The following is a 16,997-nucleotide window of genomic DNA, read 5'->3' on the forward strand; positions in this document are numbered from 1 at the left end:
TTTTTGTTTTGGTTTTTTTTAAAGTTGCCCGTTTCACAAAACAGAACATTCTTCATTTTAATCATCGTTGTGAGGTTTGTTTTTAATGTGCGGAGAAATCTATCCTGCTGCGTTTTTGTTGTTGTTGGGTTTTTTGGTTTTTTGGGTTTTTTTTTTTTTTACATGGTGTTTCTTTTCACTTGTGCAAATGAATAAAGCCAAAGTGTAAACTCCATACAGACCGCTGTTTCACTTTCTGTAAAAGATTTTAAATGTATAACATACAACGTTATAACGTAAATAGATTGCTTGTTTACTACTATCTCATATTACATTTTTAAGTAAACTGTTGTAACTACAAATTTACACGATCTGAATTGCCATCGACCGCTGGTGCACATGAAGTGCACAAGCTGTGTGAATTGGACAGAAAGCTACGTTTACTATTATTATTTAGTAAACTACACTTACTACTATTATTATTATTATTATTATTATTATGTTTGCACTACAAGGAAGTTTCCGGTGTTAAATTCTAGTAAAGAGAGTGCCGATCGAAACTCTGACTTCAAAAATCCCTCTCATGTCTGCATGTGTCAAATGTAACCTAGCTTACGAGCAATTACGTAACTTGACTAGATATTTAAGGAAAGAAGGAGGTACGTAAGGGTGTGGTTAGTTTTCATATTAATGCATATTCATAACCCTGGGATTTTTCAAGCAGGTAGAAGCTGTAGAAGTGTTTCTAGAAACTGTTTAGTAATATCTTTTTTTTTTTTTTTTTAAACCTACGTAAAATACAAGGTGTCCCAAAAGTCTCCATATATAGGAGAACTTAACATTTTAGTAAAATGTCTTCAGAAATTTTTCATACTTGGTTTATATATTATTTCATACTGATGAAGGCCTAAAAAACGTGGTGCTGGCAAACATTGTATGGAGACTTTTGGGACAACCTGTATTTTATTAACGGAATAAAACACAACGATTATTTTCCAATAACAGCACACGCCGAAGTGTTTTATACCACCACAATGATTGCAATTTTTTAAAATAAAATAACATACCTTTTAACCATTTATAGTTGCATTTAATATTGTGAGGACAAGTTAGTTCCTACAGCAGTTATAAACAGTCCTTCCTTCACCTGCCTCTCTTTACTCTCTCTCTTTCTCTCTCTCTCAGTTCCATCCATCCATCCATTTTCTATACCGCTTATCCTACAGGGTCGCGGGGAACCTGGCACCTATCCCAGAGAGCATCAGGCACAAGGTGGGGTACACTCTGCATGGGGTGCCAATCCATCGCAGGGCACAATCACATACACATTCATACACTATGGTCACTTTGGACATGCATGTCTTTGGACTTGGGGAGGAAACCGGAGTACCCAGAGGAAACCCTCGCAGCAGAGGGAGAACATGCAAACTCAACACAATCAGTGCTGCGGCGGGAACTGAACCCCCAATCCTGGCGGTGTGAGGCAAACATGTGCCCCTCTCTTGAAGTTAATAAGACAAAAATAAATAAATAATAAAATCGCCGGGTTACCAAGAAACTACACCACATAAACACTCCTGTCCTGAAGATGTCAGAAAGCTTACAGCGTTACCTCTGACACCGGAGGCTCCTTCCTCAAACGTAAAATAAACGTCTCCTTACAGAAAAATCCCGGTGAATGAGTTGTTGCTCTAGAAACCGTAAAGTATTACAGCATAAACCTGTGAGTTGCAGCTGCACTGCTGTCCAAGCAGCTAAACAGAAGTATATAATACAAAACAAAACTTCAGAACGTGCATGTTCAGACAAGCTGCCTTAATTATTCATCACATTTATATATATATATATTGTTTTGTTTCGTTTCCTTCCTGCTTTTCACGAGTCGCAGAGTTATGTAACCATACACGTGACGCTGAAGAGTCGAGAAGAAGTTTGTCTGTGTGCTTCCGGTTTCTGACCGCAACCCCTTAAGAGAAAAAAAGAAAAGAAAAGTGCGCGTTCACATGCAGCGGGGCGGTGATGCCGTGAATGCGCTTTTCAGGTCTCCGTAACGGTGTGAGCGCGCTTTTTAGTGTCGCGTAAAAAAAAGCTGGAAAAATGAACGTTGGGCTTCGATGTTTGATCCTCGGCGTTGTCGCGTCGCTTGCGAAAGCAAAGGTAGGAAACTTCATATCTCTTTATTACTTTTGCTGAGTAATGTTTCGCGGTAATGAATGATTCATAACGATAGTCATGTTAGTTTTCAGCCTCCTGCTTATGAGTCCTTTGGGAAAGTCGTTAGGACGTTTGATCAGAGGAGCTGCACTGGATTACTGATGATAAATGATGATAAATTACTGGGGGGGAAAGGGTTTATATTTGTTCAGATTTTCTCTTATGTAATTATATGGTTTGTTGGTTACACACACTGACACACGCGTGTGTGTGTATATATATATGTATGTATGTGTGTGTGTGTGTACACGTATATGTATATATATGCTGTATTTATATTAACCACCTGTGTTGTTTCTCATGTATGAAATTGTACATTGATTTAAGTTTTATGGACTTTTATACTCCTCTTATTTTTTTTTTTTTTTTTCTGTTGTAATAATTTTCTGCTATAGACACTTGAACTTCACCATGAAAGTGTGACTCACGTTGTGTAATTACCCACAAAATCCCAGTTCAGCAGAACAGACTTGTGGTGAACTGAGAATAGAGGAAAGTGTTAAATGGGCAGGTTTGATTTGCTGTGTATGTCAAACCAGAACTGCAAACCGATCATCCCTTTAAAACTGTTAACGACCTAATAACGACTGCATGACTTTTCATTATTCACCGAGGGAGTGAAGATGGTTTCTTTAACACCAACGTCACACCTGAAATGTGTTTATGCAGCTCTTCTTTACTGAGAGAAAAGCGTTGCACGTGTTCAACTTTTACATCAAGCAGAAGTAGGATTTAGGTTATCAGGACTTCTGTGTTGTTTTGAGTTTTAAGGCTCTTTTGCTAATATCACACTAAAGGGCGTTATGATTCACCACATTTGCATGGTTCATTGAGGAAAAGTTCTGGAGAAAGCAAGTAATACTCACAATTTCCAGGCAGTTCTTGTAGAATATCCAATTTTCCATTAAATTTTTTTTTTACTAGACCCATGGGCTTGAATAGTTTGTGTAAATCATGTAAATTTCGTGCTCAACTGCTTGTTCCAACTGACATTCTGTGGCTTATAAACCTGGACGTGTAATGTAAAATTAAGTGATTTTCAGTTTAATCAAACCAAAACGCTCGAATCCCTCCGAAGAAAATAAAGAATCCAGTACACATCCTAAAAGGCGTTAAACAGAAGGTGTGTCAGAGTGCTGAGGAGTTCTTAATTGAAATTAGGGATGCGTTGGCGCTCATTCTTGACTAGACACTTCTAGCAGCTTTTTGCTTTTTCTGTGTAGAGGATTTCCTTTTCAGATACGGTTCTGAGTAGAATCCGTTTAGAAAGACTTTTGAAAAAACATCGACGAACCCTTTTTTCATTAGAGTGCATCTACAAAACAAAATGAAAAAGGACTAGTACACTTAACAAAACAAAAAAAAGGTTCCCCATGCCACGTTTTGAAGTTTCCACCAATGAGACACCAGAGGATTGTCCAGGAAACTTTTGTTTTCTGTCAGAAAATGAGGATTCCTTAATAGTTCCTTGGATGGTTAAGAACTACTACTGCACTAAATGGATTCCACTTAGAACCGTATATGAAAAGGAAACCATCTGCTCTACGTAGAGTTCTTTACGGGTTCTCGTGGAGTTGGTGTAAATAGAGTGCAGAGGAACAGTGCTCACCCACATTTGGTTTATTTGACTAAGCAGAGACAAGCTCTGGTACTTTAATGTGATGGAAATGTAATTGTTGACATGGTGAGACACTTATGTAACGTTTAAAGAAGGAGTCTCCAGTGTCAGAGCCAAAGCTTCAGGATGTACTGTTATTAGAAAACAATCAACTTCGGTTCAGTAACAGTAACTTCACTTCACCACTGGATTATTTTACTATAGCTGCATGACGCTCGGTGTTTTATTCCTTACTTAACATCTTCTATGCAGTTTTTCATCAATGGTTTCGCCTCTGTGGAAATCTGTAAGGTTCTACAATATATAGAACCCTATAACAGACCGTTTCCCTTCCATAAATGCTAGAACCCAATTAGAAAGTTAAGAATCCATACCTATATAAAGAAACCTTGTGGAACCCCTTTGAAAAGCATAACTGTCATGAGCATTTTCTGATTACTAAGGGGAAATGATTTTAATGATAAAAACAACATTAACAATTTATATTTTGGATCTTTATGATATGGCATATTGGTGGTAATAATGATGAGTGATGTTCACTGTTATATTTTATGCTTGTTTTTTTATTTTTTTAAAAATGGATTTCAGGGAAGGCTGAATGTATGCAACTGCTGTGTGAATCCATTTTTATTGTTAAACAGAAATGTATTCGTGTTAGGATTTGAAATGGATTACGGTATCATGTATGTATGCCAGAAAATATAGATTTTTTCATTTATGATTCCAAAACTGACAAACAAGGAAGGTCTGAAACCTGATTCGTCTTTTATTATAATTTTTTGTAAATAAGCGTTTAATTTAACAGTAAATGTTGATGTATTGATAACTTGCTTTAATCAAATTGTTATGAATTGGAGTGCAGAATTCTTTAATATAACAGAAGACATTGAAGTGTAATGGTTCAATGTTTCAAAAAAAAATCCACTTCAAATGTTCCACTTCAAGTCACATGCATGATGTCAATAGATTTGTTGTCAGCTTGTAGAACTACTGCAAAGCAAGTGCAAAAGTCGGACACCAAGCGTGTCTTCGCAGGCGCCGTAAGGTGTGTGTGTGTGTGTGTGTGTGTGTGTGTGTAAAAGCATGTGTGTCAGCTCTTGTGCGCTTAGATACATAATATGTGGTTGATGCGTCATGCAGCTTGCCACTGTTCAGGTAGTGTCAAGACCTTTCCCCACCGAACCCCGCCTCCTCCGCTATGATTGGTTAGATGTTCTTACGCGCGAGATCTTTGCGTGAAACCCTCCAACCGGCGGACTGCGACAATGAACATCTAACCAATCATGGCGCAGGGGGCGGGTGCTGTCTACAGGCAGATAGAGGAATGCATTCCGGAAGCGATTAACTTTTGTCTTTAGCTCGTTTTTCCGGCAACGCGTTATGCGTTTCCCAGAATGGGTGTTTATCGCTCTCTCTCTGAGAAGAGACGTGGTTAATAGCATGTGGTGGATTTATCTTCAAATTTGTGCAACTGCACCATAATGCGTTAGACTAAATGTTAAACTATTAATCTGTAAGAGGATTTGTTGTTGTTTTGCTGCTTAGCTACAAATATTTTATTTTATGGGTCTGAATAAAACATCATAATTAAAATTCTTCTCTTGTACGTTGAAAGAAGTGAATTATTCCTCTTATACCACATCAGCTGCTATAATAGCAGAAGGCACAATTAAAGAATTAACCTAATTACATTTACAGTTACATTTAATGTTGTGGAATGTCTGTTAAACATGCACCTGTTCCTGTTATCACTTCTTTTATAGCAGCTATAACCGGTTGTTCCCTCTCCACTCTCTCTCTCTCTCTCTCTCTCTCTCTCTCGATAAGAAGTAAACTGCAGCTTGTCGTGTAACTGAGAAAACGCAAAAAGCATTAACTCCGGAAAAGTTATAGCTTTACCTCACTGTGTTGCAAAGCACTGACACCGGAGACTCCTTCTCTAAATGTTAATTAAACATCTCCTTATCGACCAGAAAAGGTCACCATGTCAACAATTATACATTTTTCTTTTGTCAAATAACAGCATGTTTTAATCCAGACATATAACATTGACATACCATAACATTAAAAGTATGTGACATTTAATAAATAAAACATTTTAATCATTAGCAAAATTACTGTGATATGAGAGTTATAATAAAACACTGTTACTCCGTTACTGGAAAATAATCAACTTTGGAGTGGCAACAGTAGCTGTACTTCACTATCACCATCCTTCCCAAGCTGTTCTGTATGCCTACAGTACTGTTATTAAACTTCTGTGGGGTTTTTTAAAAATATTGCTTAAATTGATGCCTAATTGATTACTCAACAGGTCTGCTGACAGTCATGCACATTTTTGAGTTGTGCAACAATACCCACTTGAAGACAATAGATTGTACACTCTGTACTATAGGGAAGATTTGATGCTTTGTTGTAAAAAAAATATCCCAGTGAGTAGAGAAGTGGAATCTGCTGCTGCTCTTTTGCTGGGATCTTTTCAGCAGTGTCAGTTCCTGGTTGCGGGTCTGTCTGAATGTCAGTCTCTGATTCCTGCTGTTTTTTCACCTGCAGTCCTATTCGCTGCCGTACGAAATTAATGGTGCGTGCAGGGACCGCTCTACTGAGTACAAGGTCAAGAGCTTCTGCTGCAGCAAATGCAAACCTGGTAAGATGATGCGTGATGTGATGATGTGTTTAAATGCTGAAATGTTTTGGTGCTTACTAGGTGTGTTAATATTGATACAGGAACTCGAAAGGAGAGAGATTGTACCAGCACGGAAGATACGGTGTGTGTGCCGTGTCCTGATGGAATGTACTCGGAGAACATGAATTATTACCCAAACTGCTTCTCATGCACTAGATGCTATGAAGGTAGGAATCTTTTTGTAATGATCATAATCTGCCCATGCCTAATATCATGCCTATATATTTATATTTATCCTCCTGTGTATTTGAATTCTCAAATACACAATTCTCTGTGATTGGTCAGAAGATGTTGATGAATGTGCTTGATCTAATATGTTAGCGTTTCTATAGTACCAGCTCATTCACAGGGACTTGCATGGAGGACACTGAATAAAGATTAATAATAAATTGAACAAAAATAATAGTATATCATATGCATCATACCACCTCGTCATCGATTACTTTCCTATAATAGCCCACCTGGTTGTCGTTTATTCCTTACGTATGTAGAATCAACCATTTTTACATTTTTACTGCCCCTTTTTAATGCTGTTTCAATTCTCAATTGTTTTGGCAGACAAGGGCATGCAATACGCCAAGCAGTGCACCAGGGTCAGTGATGCAGTATGTGTGTGTAAGCCTGGGTGGTACTGCATTCATTCAGATGATTCTCCTTCTTGTACTAGTTGTCAAAAGCACAGGCCGTGTATCCCAGGCAAAGGAGCTATATCACCAGGTAGGAGAGAAAGTTCAATACAATAAACTAATTTACATTTATTGCATTATTATACAACAGCACTTTCGATGGCTCGATTCTGATTGGGTCAGAAAGTGTTTATTAATTTTCTTTAACAGCAGCTCTGACAGTAGTTCCAGCTCTTGTTCTAATATGTTTCATTTCTACAGTAAAAACTTACATTTACAACTTATTTGTATGGAAGACATTTTACATGAAGATTTTGAAAGTGTGTGTGATGGATGTGTATTTGGGGTCAGCTTGCGACAAAACATTAATTCAGAAGTAACCAACTTGTGTTGGTTTTGAACTTGTGACCGCATCTTCTGTTGTTTCATCATGAGGCTGAATTGTATGATAAGGATTGTGAGTAGTTCAAGATCATCATAGCACATGGCTCCTTTCTCAAAAACAAACAAATACTGTAGGCTAAAAAGCGCAGCCCTGCTGGAAAAAAAACAACAACAATAGAAACCTTCACAGAAATTCTGACGGTTTCCACTACAAATACCGCAACAAACCATCAGATAACCCTTAAAACCAATATTGGTCCTTAACGGTATCCACTAGACATAATATACCACCAATAGAAGGCAACATATTACCAGTAGATACCATCAGGGACCATTACAGCTTCCATTAAAACAATACAATTCCCATTATGACCATTAAAACCATTACAAATTCTATGAGGGTTTATATTGTTTTTTTCAGCAGGGAAAACAGTTCTGGTTTGAACCAGTTTTTTTTCTTCCTCACACATCAACATAATCATCATCATCATACTTGTTAGGGATAGACAATGCTTTCAGATCAATCATTGTGTAATCATGTAATCAAGATGTTTATTTAACATTTATGGAAGGAGTCTCCAGTGTCAAAGCATGTTGTTGATTATTTTCCTGTTTTTCTACCACTGAACCATGATTTGTAAGATTACTTGGGTGTATTTGCATGTGTCTGATGCAGGTACGGCTACAGAAAATGTCAAGTGTGCTGTTTGTCCTGAAGGAACATACTCTAATGAAACCAGTACGAAGCCATGCTTGCCACACACTCGGTAATAATAATAAACTTTATTTATATATATATAATATATATATGTGTGTGTGTGTATATGTATATCATTTCTCGTACACTGCTACAACAAAGCACAGCATTCGGTACCTGAGTGATAATAAAACTATAAAATAATTGCACACAAGTTAATCAGTGACAATTTCCACTTTGTATTCCTGTCCCCTTCTAGCACGCAGAGGTCGCTTGATTAATTGTTTTAATCACCTAATAGTTAGTCAGCCCTGCTTAAAACAAACAATAGAACCATTACAGAATTTCAAATGGTTTCCACTACAAATCCCATTACAAACCATCAGTTGTTAACCATTAAAACCATTACGTAGAAGTACGTATTAAGGACATAGGTCCTTAATTGTATCCACTAGACATAACATGCCACCAATAGAAGGCAACAAATTACCAGTAGAGATCCACAGGGACCATTACAGTTTTCATTAAAACCAATACAATTTCCATTATAACCATTAAAACCATTACAAATTCTGAGAGCGTTTCTATTGTTTGTTGTTTTGTTTTTTTTTCATCAGGGAATTGTTAGCTAGCATGCTAACGAGTTTGGCTACTGTTTACAATATGAAAGCCTTATATTGTCTACGTGCTAGCAAACTAGTTACTGATTTTAATATATAGTTTATTAATTGTTTGTTAGCTTGTTGGCTAGGTTCCTAGCTACTTAATGTTTTGTTCCCTTTCCTGCTAGCTTCTCCTGGATTTAAATACAAAATATAACCGTTAACCTAACATAAGCTAGCCTACTAGCGAGTTTGGCTAACATTTAGCACACAACAAAAGGCTACATTTATCTAGCATCTCTCTTGCTAGTGAATTGGCTGCTGGTTTTTAGTTAGTTAATGTTAGCTGGCTTGCTAACGAGCATGACTAACGGTTAACACTTGGCAGTTTGCATCTGCTTTTACTTAGCTCAATGTTAGTTAGCTTGCTAGCGAACTTAGCTGCTAGGTTTAATTAGCCTAATATCAGCTAGCTCGATAGAGACCTGGCTACTGCTTTACATAGTATAATAGGCTAACGTGAGTTAGCTTGATATCAGAACTTGTTAGCCTTAAAATTCACATCAGTTGCAAATCAGTAAACAGGAAGAAGTATATATTTTTTATTCATGACTATTCATTTTATTTGGTTTTCATTTCAAATAAGGTTCAAAGTAGAACTCTTAAATGCTTCAAAATAACCCTTGAGGAACTTCTGTGTGTGATCTTGTCAGTGAAATCTCAGTAGCTGACTCACTTTTCAAGCTGAGCCTTACTGAATGTAGCTCAAAACACTTTTCTTTTACGTATAAGGAGACATTTTTCTCGCCACCTGCATTCAAGGCACTTATTTGGCACTTTAAACACTTCCAGTGAGTTTTGCACACTAACAGGCCTTTTTTTTTCAGGTGTGATCTGTATTGCAGGAGTGTGCTGGTTCGGGGCACTGCCACAACTGACACAGTGTGTGGTCCAGTTCTGAGCACAGTCCCAAGTCGTGTTACCACTTGTCCCCTAACCATCATGCCAAAGACTAGTTCTTCACCCACCGAGCCCTCTACGATGCCTCCATTCCTGACTTCTTACTCCACATCACAGAGTTTATTCCCTGTATATTCACCACGCCCTCCTGACAGATTCATCGCCTTATGGTTCGGTAAAGCAAGAATTTTTATAGTAGGGGTACAAGCCAAAAGCTGATTCCTGTAGATAGATTGTTCTGTGTATTTATCAGGATATTGATTGTGTTTTTCTTGGCTGTTATTGTATTTTTTAATGAGATAAGCAGGCCAGTTCCTGGGAACCTCAGCATGCAATGGTGTTAAAGTGTTTTGTGTTTTTTTTTTGTCCCTCCCTTCCTTGCCCTATATGACATTTCCTTCTTTACTTCCGTTCTGTGTTGTTCCCCTTCTCTCTCTCTTTGTCTCTCTGTGTCTTTCTCTCTCTCTCTCTCTCTCTCTTCCTTCTGCTATCTCTTTATATCTATCAATCTTGCACCATCAGGTTTGCCTGTCGCTGCATTGCTGATGGTTTTGCTGATAGCAACTTTCTGTATTTGTCACAGGAAAGGTAATGTCTGCAAGATTTTGTATATGTGGCATGTCAGAATCAGCATAGATCAAAGTACAGCATTGAAAGTTTTTTTTTTTTTTTTTGAATCATCATCTTTTATCGTACTCACTTGACTCTGATGTAATGTAAACTGTCCTCCATGAACCATGAGCCTGGTAGATACCCTTTCTTTTCTCGTGTTTCATGGGCATGATTTACATTTAGCGCGATTTGCTTTTATATTTTATGATGTCATAAGACTTGTTCAGTTCTAACACGCAAGATTTTAGGCTCTTTGAAGAATGTGTGGCAAAAGCACAATATTGGCAATTTTTCTATTTTAGCCAGTCTGTTCTTTCAAATGAATTTCAATAAATTATAAAATGGTACGATTGTTTTTTTTGTTTTGTTTTTTATTAATATTTTTCTTCTAATCCCCCCCCCCCCCCCCCCCCCCATTTTCTTCGCAGCTCTAGCTAAACCTGCAGTTCATGAAGGTGTCGAAGTAAGTATCTGAATGGACTCATATTTTATGGGGTACGAAAAGTCAGAAAGCAATGGGAATATTTTCAGCAAAATCTGCAAAAACATGATCTAGAGAAAATGTGTAGAGCCCTGAATAAGCTATTTCAAATAACAGATGTTTACATATAGTCCACAAGACACAATAATTTACTCAAATAGAATTTACTCAAATGAACCGGTTCAAAAGTTTACACACGTGTGTCGTTAATTGTCGTTAATACTGTGTCGTTACTTGGATGATCAACGACTGTGTTTATGTTTTGTGATAGTTGTTCATAGATAGAGTCCCTTGTTTGTCCTGAGCAGTTAAACCGCCTGCTGTTCTTCAGAATAAATCCTCCAGATCCTGCACATTCTTTGCTTTTCGAACATCTTCTACATATTTGACAACCTTTCCAACAGCGACTATATGATGTTGAGGTCCATCTTTTCACACTGAGGATGACTGAGGGACTCGTATACGACTATTACAAAAGATGCAAACGTTCGTTGATACTCAAGAAGGCAACACAAGATACTTTAAGAGCCAGGGAGTGTAAACTTTTGAACAGGATGATCTATGTAAATTGTTCTTTTTTTTTTTAAATTTAGTACTGCCCTTCAGAAGCTACATAAGATATTTCCATGTTTCACAGAAGACAAAATAATAACAATTTACACCGATCATTCTTTTCAAAAGTTTACACTCCCTGGCTCTTAAGGTATCCTGTGTTGCCTTCTTGAAAATCAGTGAATGTTTGCACCTTTTGTAATAGCTGTGTAAGAGTCCCTCAGTCATCCTCAGAGTGAAAAGATGGTCCATTTGTGTAAATTCAGTTATTATTGTGTCTTATGGACTATATGTAAACATCTGTTATGTGAAATAGCTTATTCAGGGCAGAACTAAATAAACATTTTTTTTAATTATTAAAATTTAGCAAATTTTGCAAGGTGTATGTAAACTTATGACCTCAACTGTGTATAGTTTTGATCTCACTGGAAATTGTAGTAGCCACATGCAGTACTGGAGCACTCATACACAAAGATTACAAGCTCACAAAAGTGATTTAGTCTTCACATGACAGTCATTGTTGTCTCTAAGTTAAGTATGCCGAGGCCTTCACACTCCAGCTTAAACGCTCGTCTCTCTTGTCTTTAGGCCGGACAGAGTTTAAACTCAGTCCACCTCTCCAGCCCGACAGAAAAAGAGGGACTGTTAGCAGATAGCAGCAGCGACCCGTCCACTTCATCGTCATCTGACAGCCACAGCCAGGGCACAGGCGTGAGTCAGGACTGCATCCATGCCGAGCAGCCCGCTGTCTCCAGCCCCGTTCTTAACCTCAGCATCACGGCCACGTTTAATTGCCAGGTGAACCCGGCCACAGGCTCCTGTTCCATTCCCATCAGCCCCTGCGTGCACCAGCCGGAGCCTGAGTTTCCTCTTTCTCAAGAGGAAGAGCTGTGCATATCCTGTGAGCAAGAGGACAGCAAAGACGCGATACAGTCAGTGCAAGAAAGTGGGATGACTAAGTACTGAAGAAGACAAGGGGGAAATCCACTGGCTTGTTAGCGGTGAAGGTTTAATCTCAGGCTGAGTGTGTATGTGTGTGTGTGGTGGGGTTTGGCGCTGTAGTGGATCATCAACTGACACCAGTAGTCATGTGTAGATTTTATTTCACACGCAAACCCTGTTTTAGAGTCCACTAGACAACAGAAAAGGCGCAAACACACCCACACATTTATCATCAAAACACGTTTTTGAATATGCAAATGAAAACCCTACACACGTCCACCAACACACTTCCCCTCATACACTGGCACTGAATGCAAGGACACAAAGTAGACAGGGGGCTAAGGGAAAGCCCACTTGTATGAAATTTGTTTGAGGGTAGCGTGGCGAAAGAAGGTCATGGATTAACCTGCCGAGGGTCATTTGCATGCCTTAAACAGATAAGCTCTTAAATATGTATGACACAAGAAAAAAACATTTGCATACAGAGAGCATTACTGCTCTGTGACTTGTCTGTACAATCAACCTAATTCCACTGAAGTGAGAAAATCAACTGTGTTTTGTGATGGAGCTTTAACGCGGTATTTAATCGATACCCCGGGTGTTTGTGTTGGTTTCCTACGGCTTCTCAGGTTTCCTCCCACCTCGCAGAAATATGCTGGTAGGTTTACTGCCTCCACTGAATTGTCTCTAGACGGGAACGTGTGAATTTTGACATGAAGTGCTCCGCGATGGTCTGGCATCCCGTTCAGTGTGTGCTCCCTCCTCCGTGATCTAAAAGCTTACAGAAGATTGATGAGTGAACACTTGTTTTTTAAATTCTCTCTCTCTCTTCGTTGGGAAAAAGCCAAATTGACTGAACATATGATGTGCGGTTAAAAAACATATCTCAGGGAAGAATTCTGTGGACCATTATCAGAACAGTTACATCATTCATTAGTTTAGTTAAGGAAGGCTCAAGTACTCAAGACCCCCTTTCCTTCCCCCTTATCTTCCTTCATTTTTGTAATCATTAATGTTAACATTAACAATGTGAGTCCTCCTGAATGTATAGCCAAGGCAGAATTCAAAAGAAAACTGAATGCCCTTGTTTGAATGTCAAATGTCAAATAACAAGTAGGCGAGTTGCACTTTACCCACACGTTCACTCTGAGGAAGTATTGTGGTCTTGCACTGTATATCAATAGGAAATGCAAACATTAGTACATGTAGATCACTGACGCCCCCAAGAGGTATTAGAAAAAAATCAAATCAAATAACATGACTGTAGATAGGTCTTACATACTGTATACTTTATTGCTCAGAATGTCTTCTGATATAATGTAATCTGAAACATTTAACCCCTTAAACTCCCAGCTACACCTCTTTTCTGTTGGTTTGATTGTTAATTTGTAACAGTTACTGTGTGTTCTACTTTAAAATAAATATCTGAAAAGTAACCTGATAGTTTAAGGGGTTAAAGTGAAACAATTTATTTTTTATATGTTTATTATTTTTGTACAGATTAAAATTATATTTTATACAGCAGAATATATATATAGAGAGAGAGAGAGTGGAGGAATGAATAAATGTTACAACTTCTTTCCTTTCTGTCGTTTCTGCCAGCTGTGTCTTGTATTGTGTGTGTGTGTGTATATATATATATATATATATATATATATATATATATATATATATATATATTATATGCACCTTGTTTAACAAATCATTTCCTCTAAATAATTTTCATGCCTTGCTCAAAAATAATGTCTCACATGCTGCTCCTGCTGTCTGGAAATAATTGCAGCTCACAATATCTTTATTTATGTCCTTCGCATCACTGTATGAGACCATGGGACTCATTTGTAGCTGCCTCCAAACTTTTTCATGTAACGAAAGTCTTTCATCTTACTGATGCTATCTGGTGATTCTCACAAGCCGGATACGTCAGTGAACACACACACACAGAAATGATTTCAGTCAGATCTTCCCCAGAACGGCGCTGAATCACATCCACCACGTATGGATCGATACAGGTGTTAACAGAGATAAAGAATCATGTAGAAGGATCTTTTTTTTCCCGTAACATATGAAGTACTGATTGATTGCATCTTCTGAGGCTTCGCAATTGAATGTTTAAGCTGGTGATGTGAATTCTGGCTCTTTTCACCGAGTCAGATCATTTGGCTCAGCTCACCAATAAGAGTCGACTCTTTCAAGTCATAAACTTTGCAATATTATGGCCAGTGATTGTTGCTTTTTTTTTTTTTTTTGCCTAACCATGGCTGAAATTGTTCCTTTCTGTTTAGCAAAAATAAGTTGTCTTTGTATTGTATTTAAATAATTGTTCAATTAGGCAAGGCACTAGAAATGTGAACTGACAGACAGTAAAAACCAATGCATTACTGTTATTGTTCCAACTGTAATTGTTCTTGTCATCCACATCAGTAAGGTATAAGCATTTGCTTTAGTTTAATTAGCACGCATTTGGTTAGTCTTGTCTATAGAGCAACATGGTGTGAATAAAGTAATCTAATAGCCCAGAATCAGTTGTACAGCCATCTGCATGCTTCAGCAAGATTAAGAAATAGTTCAGTCACAAATCTAAGGTCGGGCAGGTGTCGGTTGTGTATTGTTGAGAATTTGCACACCTTTCCCTGAACTGCAGCGCAGCAAAAAACGGAAGTTTCTGAGTAATCGCAAAAACCTTAAAACGGTTTGTAGGAAATGGTTGGTTTGTAAACGATGACAGGAAATGATCTGTCGTAAGTCAGCACTTTGTTTAGGAAAGACGCTGAGGTGAAAACCACCATTACCCAAAATGATTGAAATCAGAAGTTGTGAAACATTTAGCAACAAGAAACCACTTCCGTAAAAAAAAATAAAAAGAAAAAACATACCCGCTTTTTTATTATACCACAGATGAATTTTATTATCACAATCCAAATCTTCACACATAGGCACTATACAGTACACCAAGATGTTTATCTACTGTGGTTGTTTTAGATTTTTATTCCTGAACATTGCATCCAGGTCGCACGGTGGCTTAGTGGTTAGCATGTTCGCCTCAGACCTCCAGGGGGTTCGAGTCCCACCATGGCCCTGTGTGTGCGGAGTTTGCATGTTCTCCCTGTGCTGCGGTGGTTTCCTCCCCCAGTCCAAAGACATGCATGGTAGGCTGATTGGCGTGTCTAAAGTGTCCGTAGTGTATGAATGGATGTGTGAATGTGTATGTGATTGTGCCCTGCGATGGATTGGCACCCTTTCCAGGGTGTACCCTGCCTTGTGCCCGATACTCCCTGGGATAGGCTCCAGGTTACCCTGAAAAGGAGTAAGCGGTAGAACATGGATGGATGGAACTTTCCATCTATAGAAGCCATAAACCCACAAACTGGACAGAAACTGAAAAATGTATGTGATTCGATTTACCTGACTAGTCAATTGGGCTTATGCAGTTGAGTGCAAACGGTTCATCCTCCTTCATTCCTGGTTAGAAATTTATCTTCATTCTACTGTTATCTACAAAATTGGAATCCATGTTCATTTACTCTTGTTGAAAAACTTGTTACGACATACAGCCTAAATAGCATCAGCAGGTTTCCATATCTAACTAATGTGCATCCCTGTTGACAGGCTCAAGTTAATTTACTAGCACATGCCTGATTTAGGTGTCTAACAACACTGTTATGTCTCGTTTAAGACCTTAAAGCAGAAAAGTTTATTATTAGCTATTCTATCCATCCATTAATCCATCTTCTATACTGCTTTATCCTTTTCAGGGTCATGGGGAAATCTGGAGCCTATCCCAGGGAGCATCTCTTATATCACATTCAGAAATTCTCTCACTGGCCAGTCAATCAGCCAGTCATGCGGCAGTCACACAATGCGTAATCATCCAGATCCAGGTCAAAAGCTTCAGTTCACATCAAACAGTAGAATGGAGAAACGTGTTCTTAGTAGCCGTGGCATGGTTGTTGGTGTCAGTTTGAGTATTTCAGAAACTGCTGATCTCCTGGGATTTTCACATGCAACATCGCTTGCTGTTTTTCCAGGCTTCAACTATCCAGTTTGGGTGAGTTCTTGACTGACAGGAGTGAAACCAGATGTGTTTGACTGCTGTTGTAGCTCATCCACTTTGACGTTTGTTGGGCTGCGCACTTTGTGATGCTTTTCAGCTCAATTTGGTTGTGAAGAGTGATTATTTGACTTACCATAGACTTCCTGTCCACTCGAACCAGTCTGGCCATTCTCCTCTGACCTTTCACTGGGTGCTTTTTGCTTTCCGACACACATCCAGAGACGTGTGCGTGAAAATCCCAGAAGATTACAAGTTTCTGAAATACTCAAACTGGCACCAACCGCCATGCCGTGGTCAAAGTGATACGAATGTTTGATTCGAACATGAACTGAAATTATTGACCTGTATATTTTTGGTGCATTGCGCTCCTGTGACATGATTGGCTGATTGGGTTTACAGCTATTTCTATTAAAGTGTCCAGTAAATGTATATTTGATTGTATCACTATTAATACCTTAACGTACTGTTTTTCAAAAACCTCAATGTCTTGCAAATAATGGTATGCAGATTCATCTGAAACGAAATAATAGCTATATAATAACTGTGATACTGCAACGAGTTTCTATAACTACCATCGTAAAAACTCCCTG

The 16,997-nt window shown here is 38.4% G+C and overlaps 1 protein-coding gene across 1 annotated transcript; it reads left to right on the forward strand.

The window, feature by feature from the left end:
• The first annotated feature begins 1,902 nt into the window (after positions 1–1,902).
• On the forward strand, positions 1,903–13,944 carry tnfrsf1b (tumor necrosis factor receptor superfamily, member 1B). The gene is made up of 9 exons (XM_017450690.3): positions 1,903–2,136; positions 6,365–6,458; positions 6,539–6,664; positions 7,056–7,214; positions 8,184–8,274; positions 9,694–9,941; positions 10,289–10,354; positions 10,807–10,841; positions 12,000–13,944. Exons 1-9 carry the CDS (start codon positions 2,077–2,079, stop codon positions 12,375–12,377), a joined length of 1,257 nt encoding a protein of 418 aa, XP_017306179.1. The 5' UTR covers positions 1,903–2,076; the 3' UTR covers positions 12,378–13,944.
• Positions 13,945–16,997: the final 3,053 nt, after the last annotated feature.

This window comes from Ictalurus punctatus, chromosome 21 (genome assembly GCF_001660625.3).
Source record: "Ictalurus punctatus breed USDA103 chromosome 21, Coco_2.0, whole genome shotgun sequence".
Classification (NCBI taxonomy): Eukaryota; Metazoa; Chordata; class Actinopteri; order Siluriformes; family Ictaluridae; genus Ictalurus; species Ictalurus punctatus.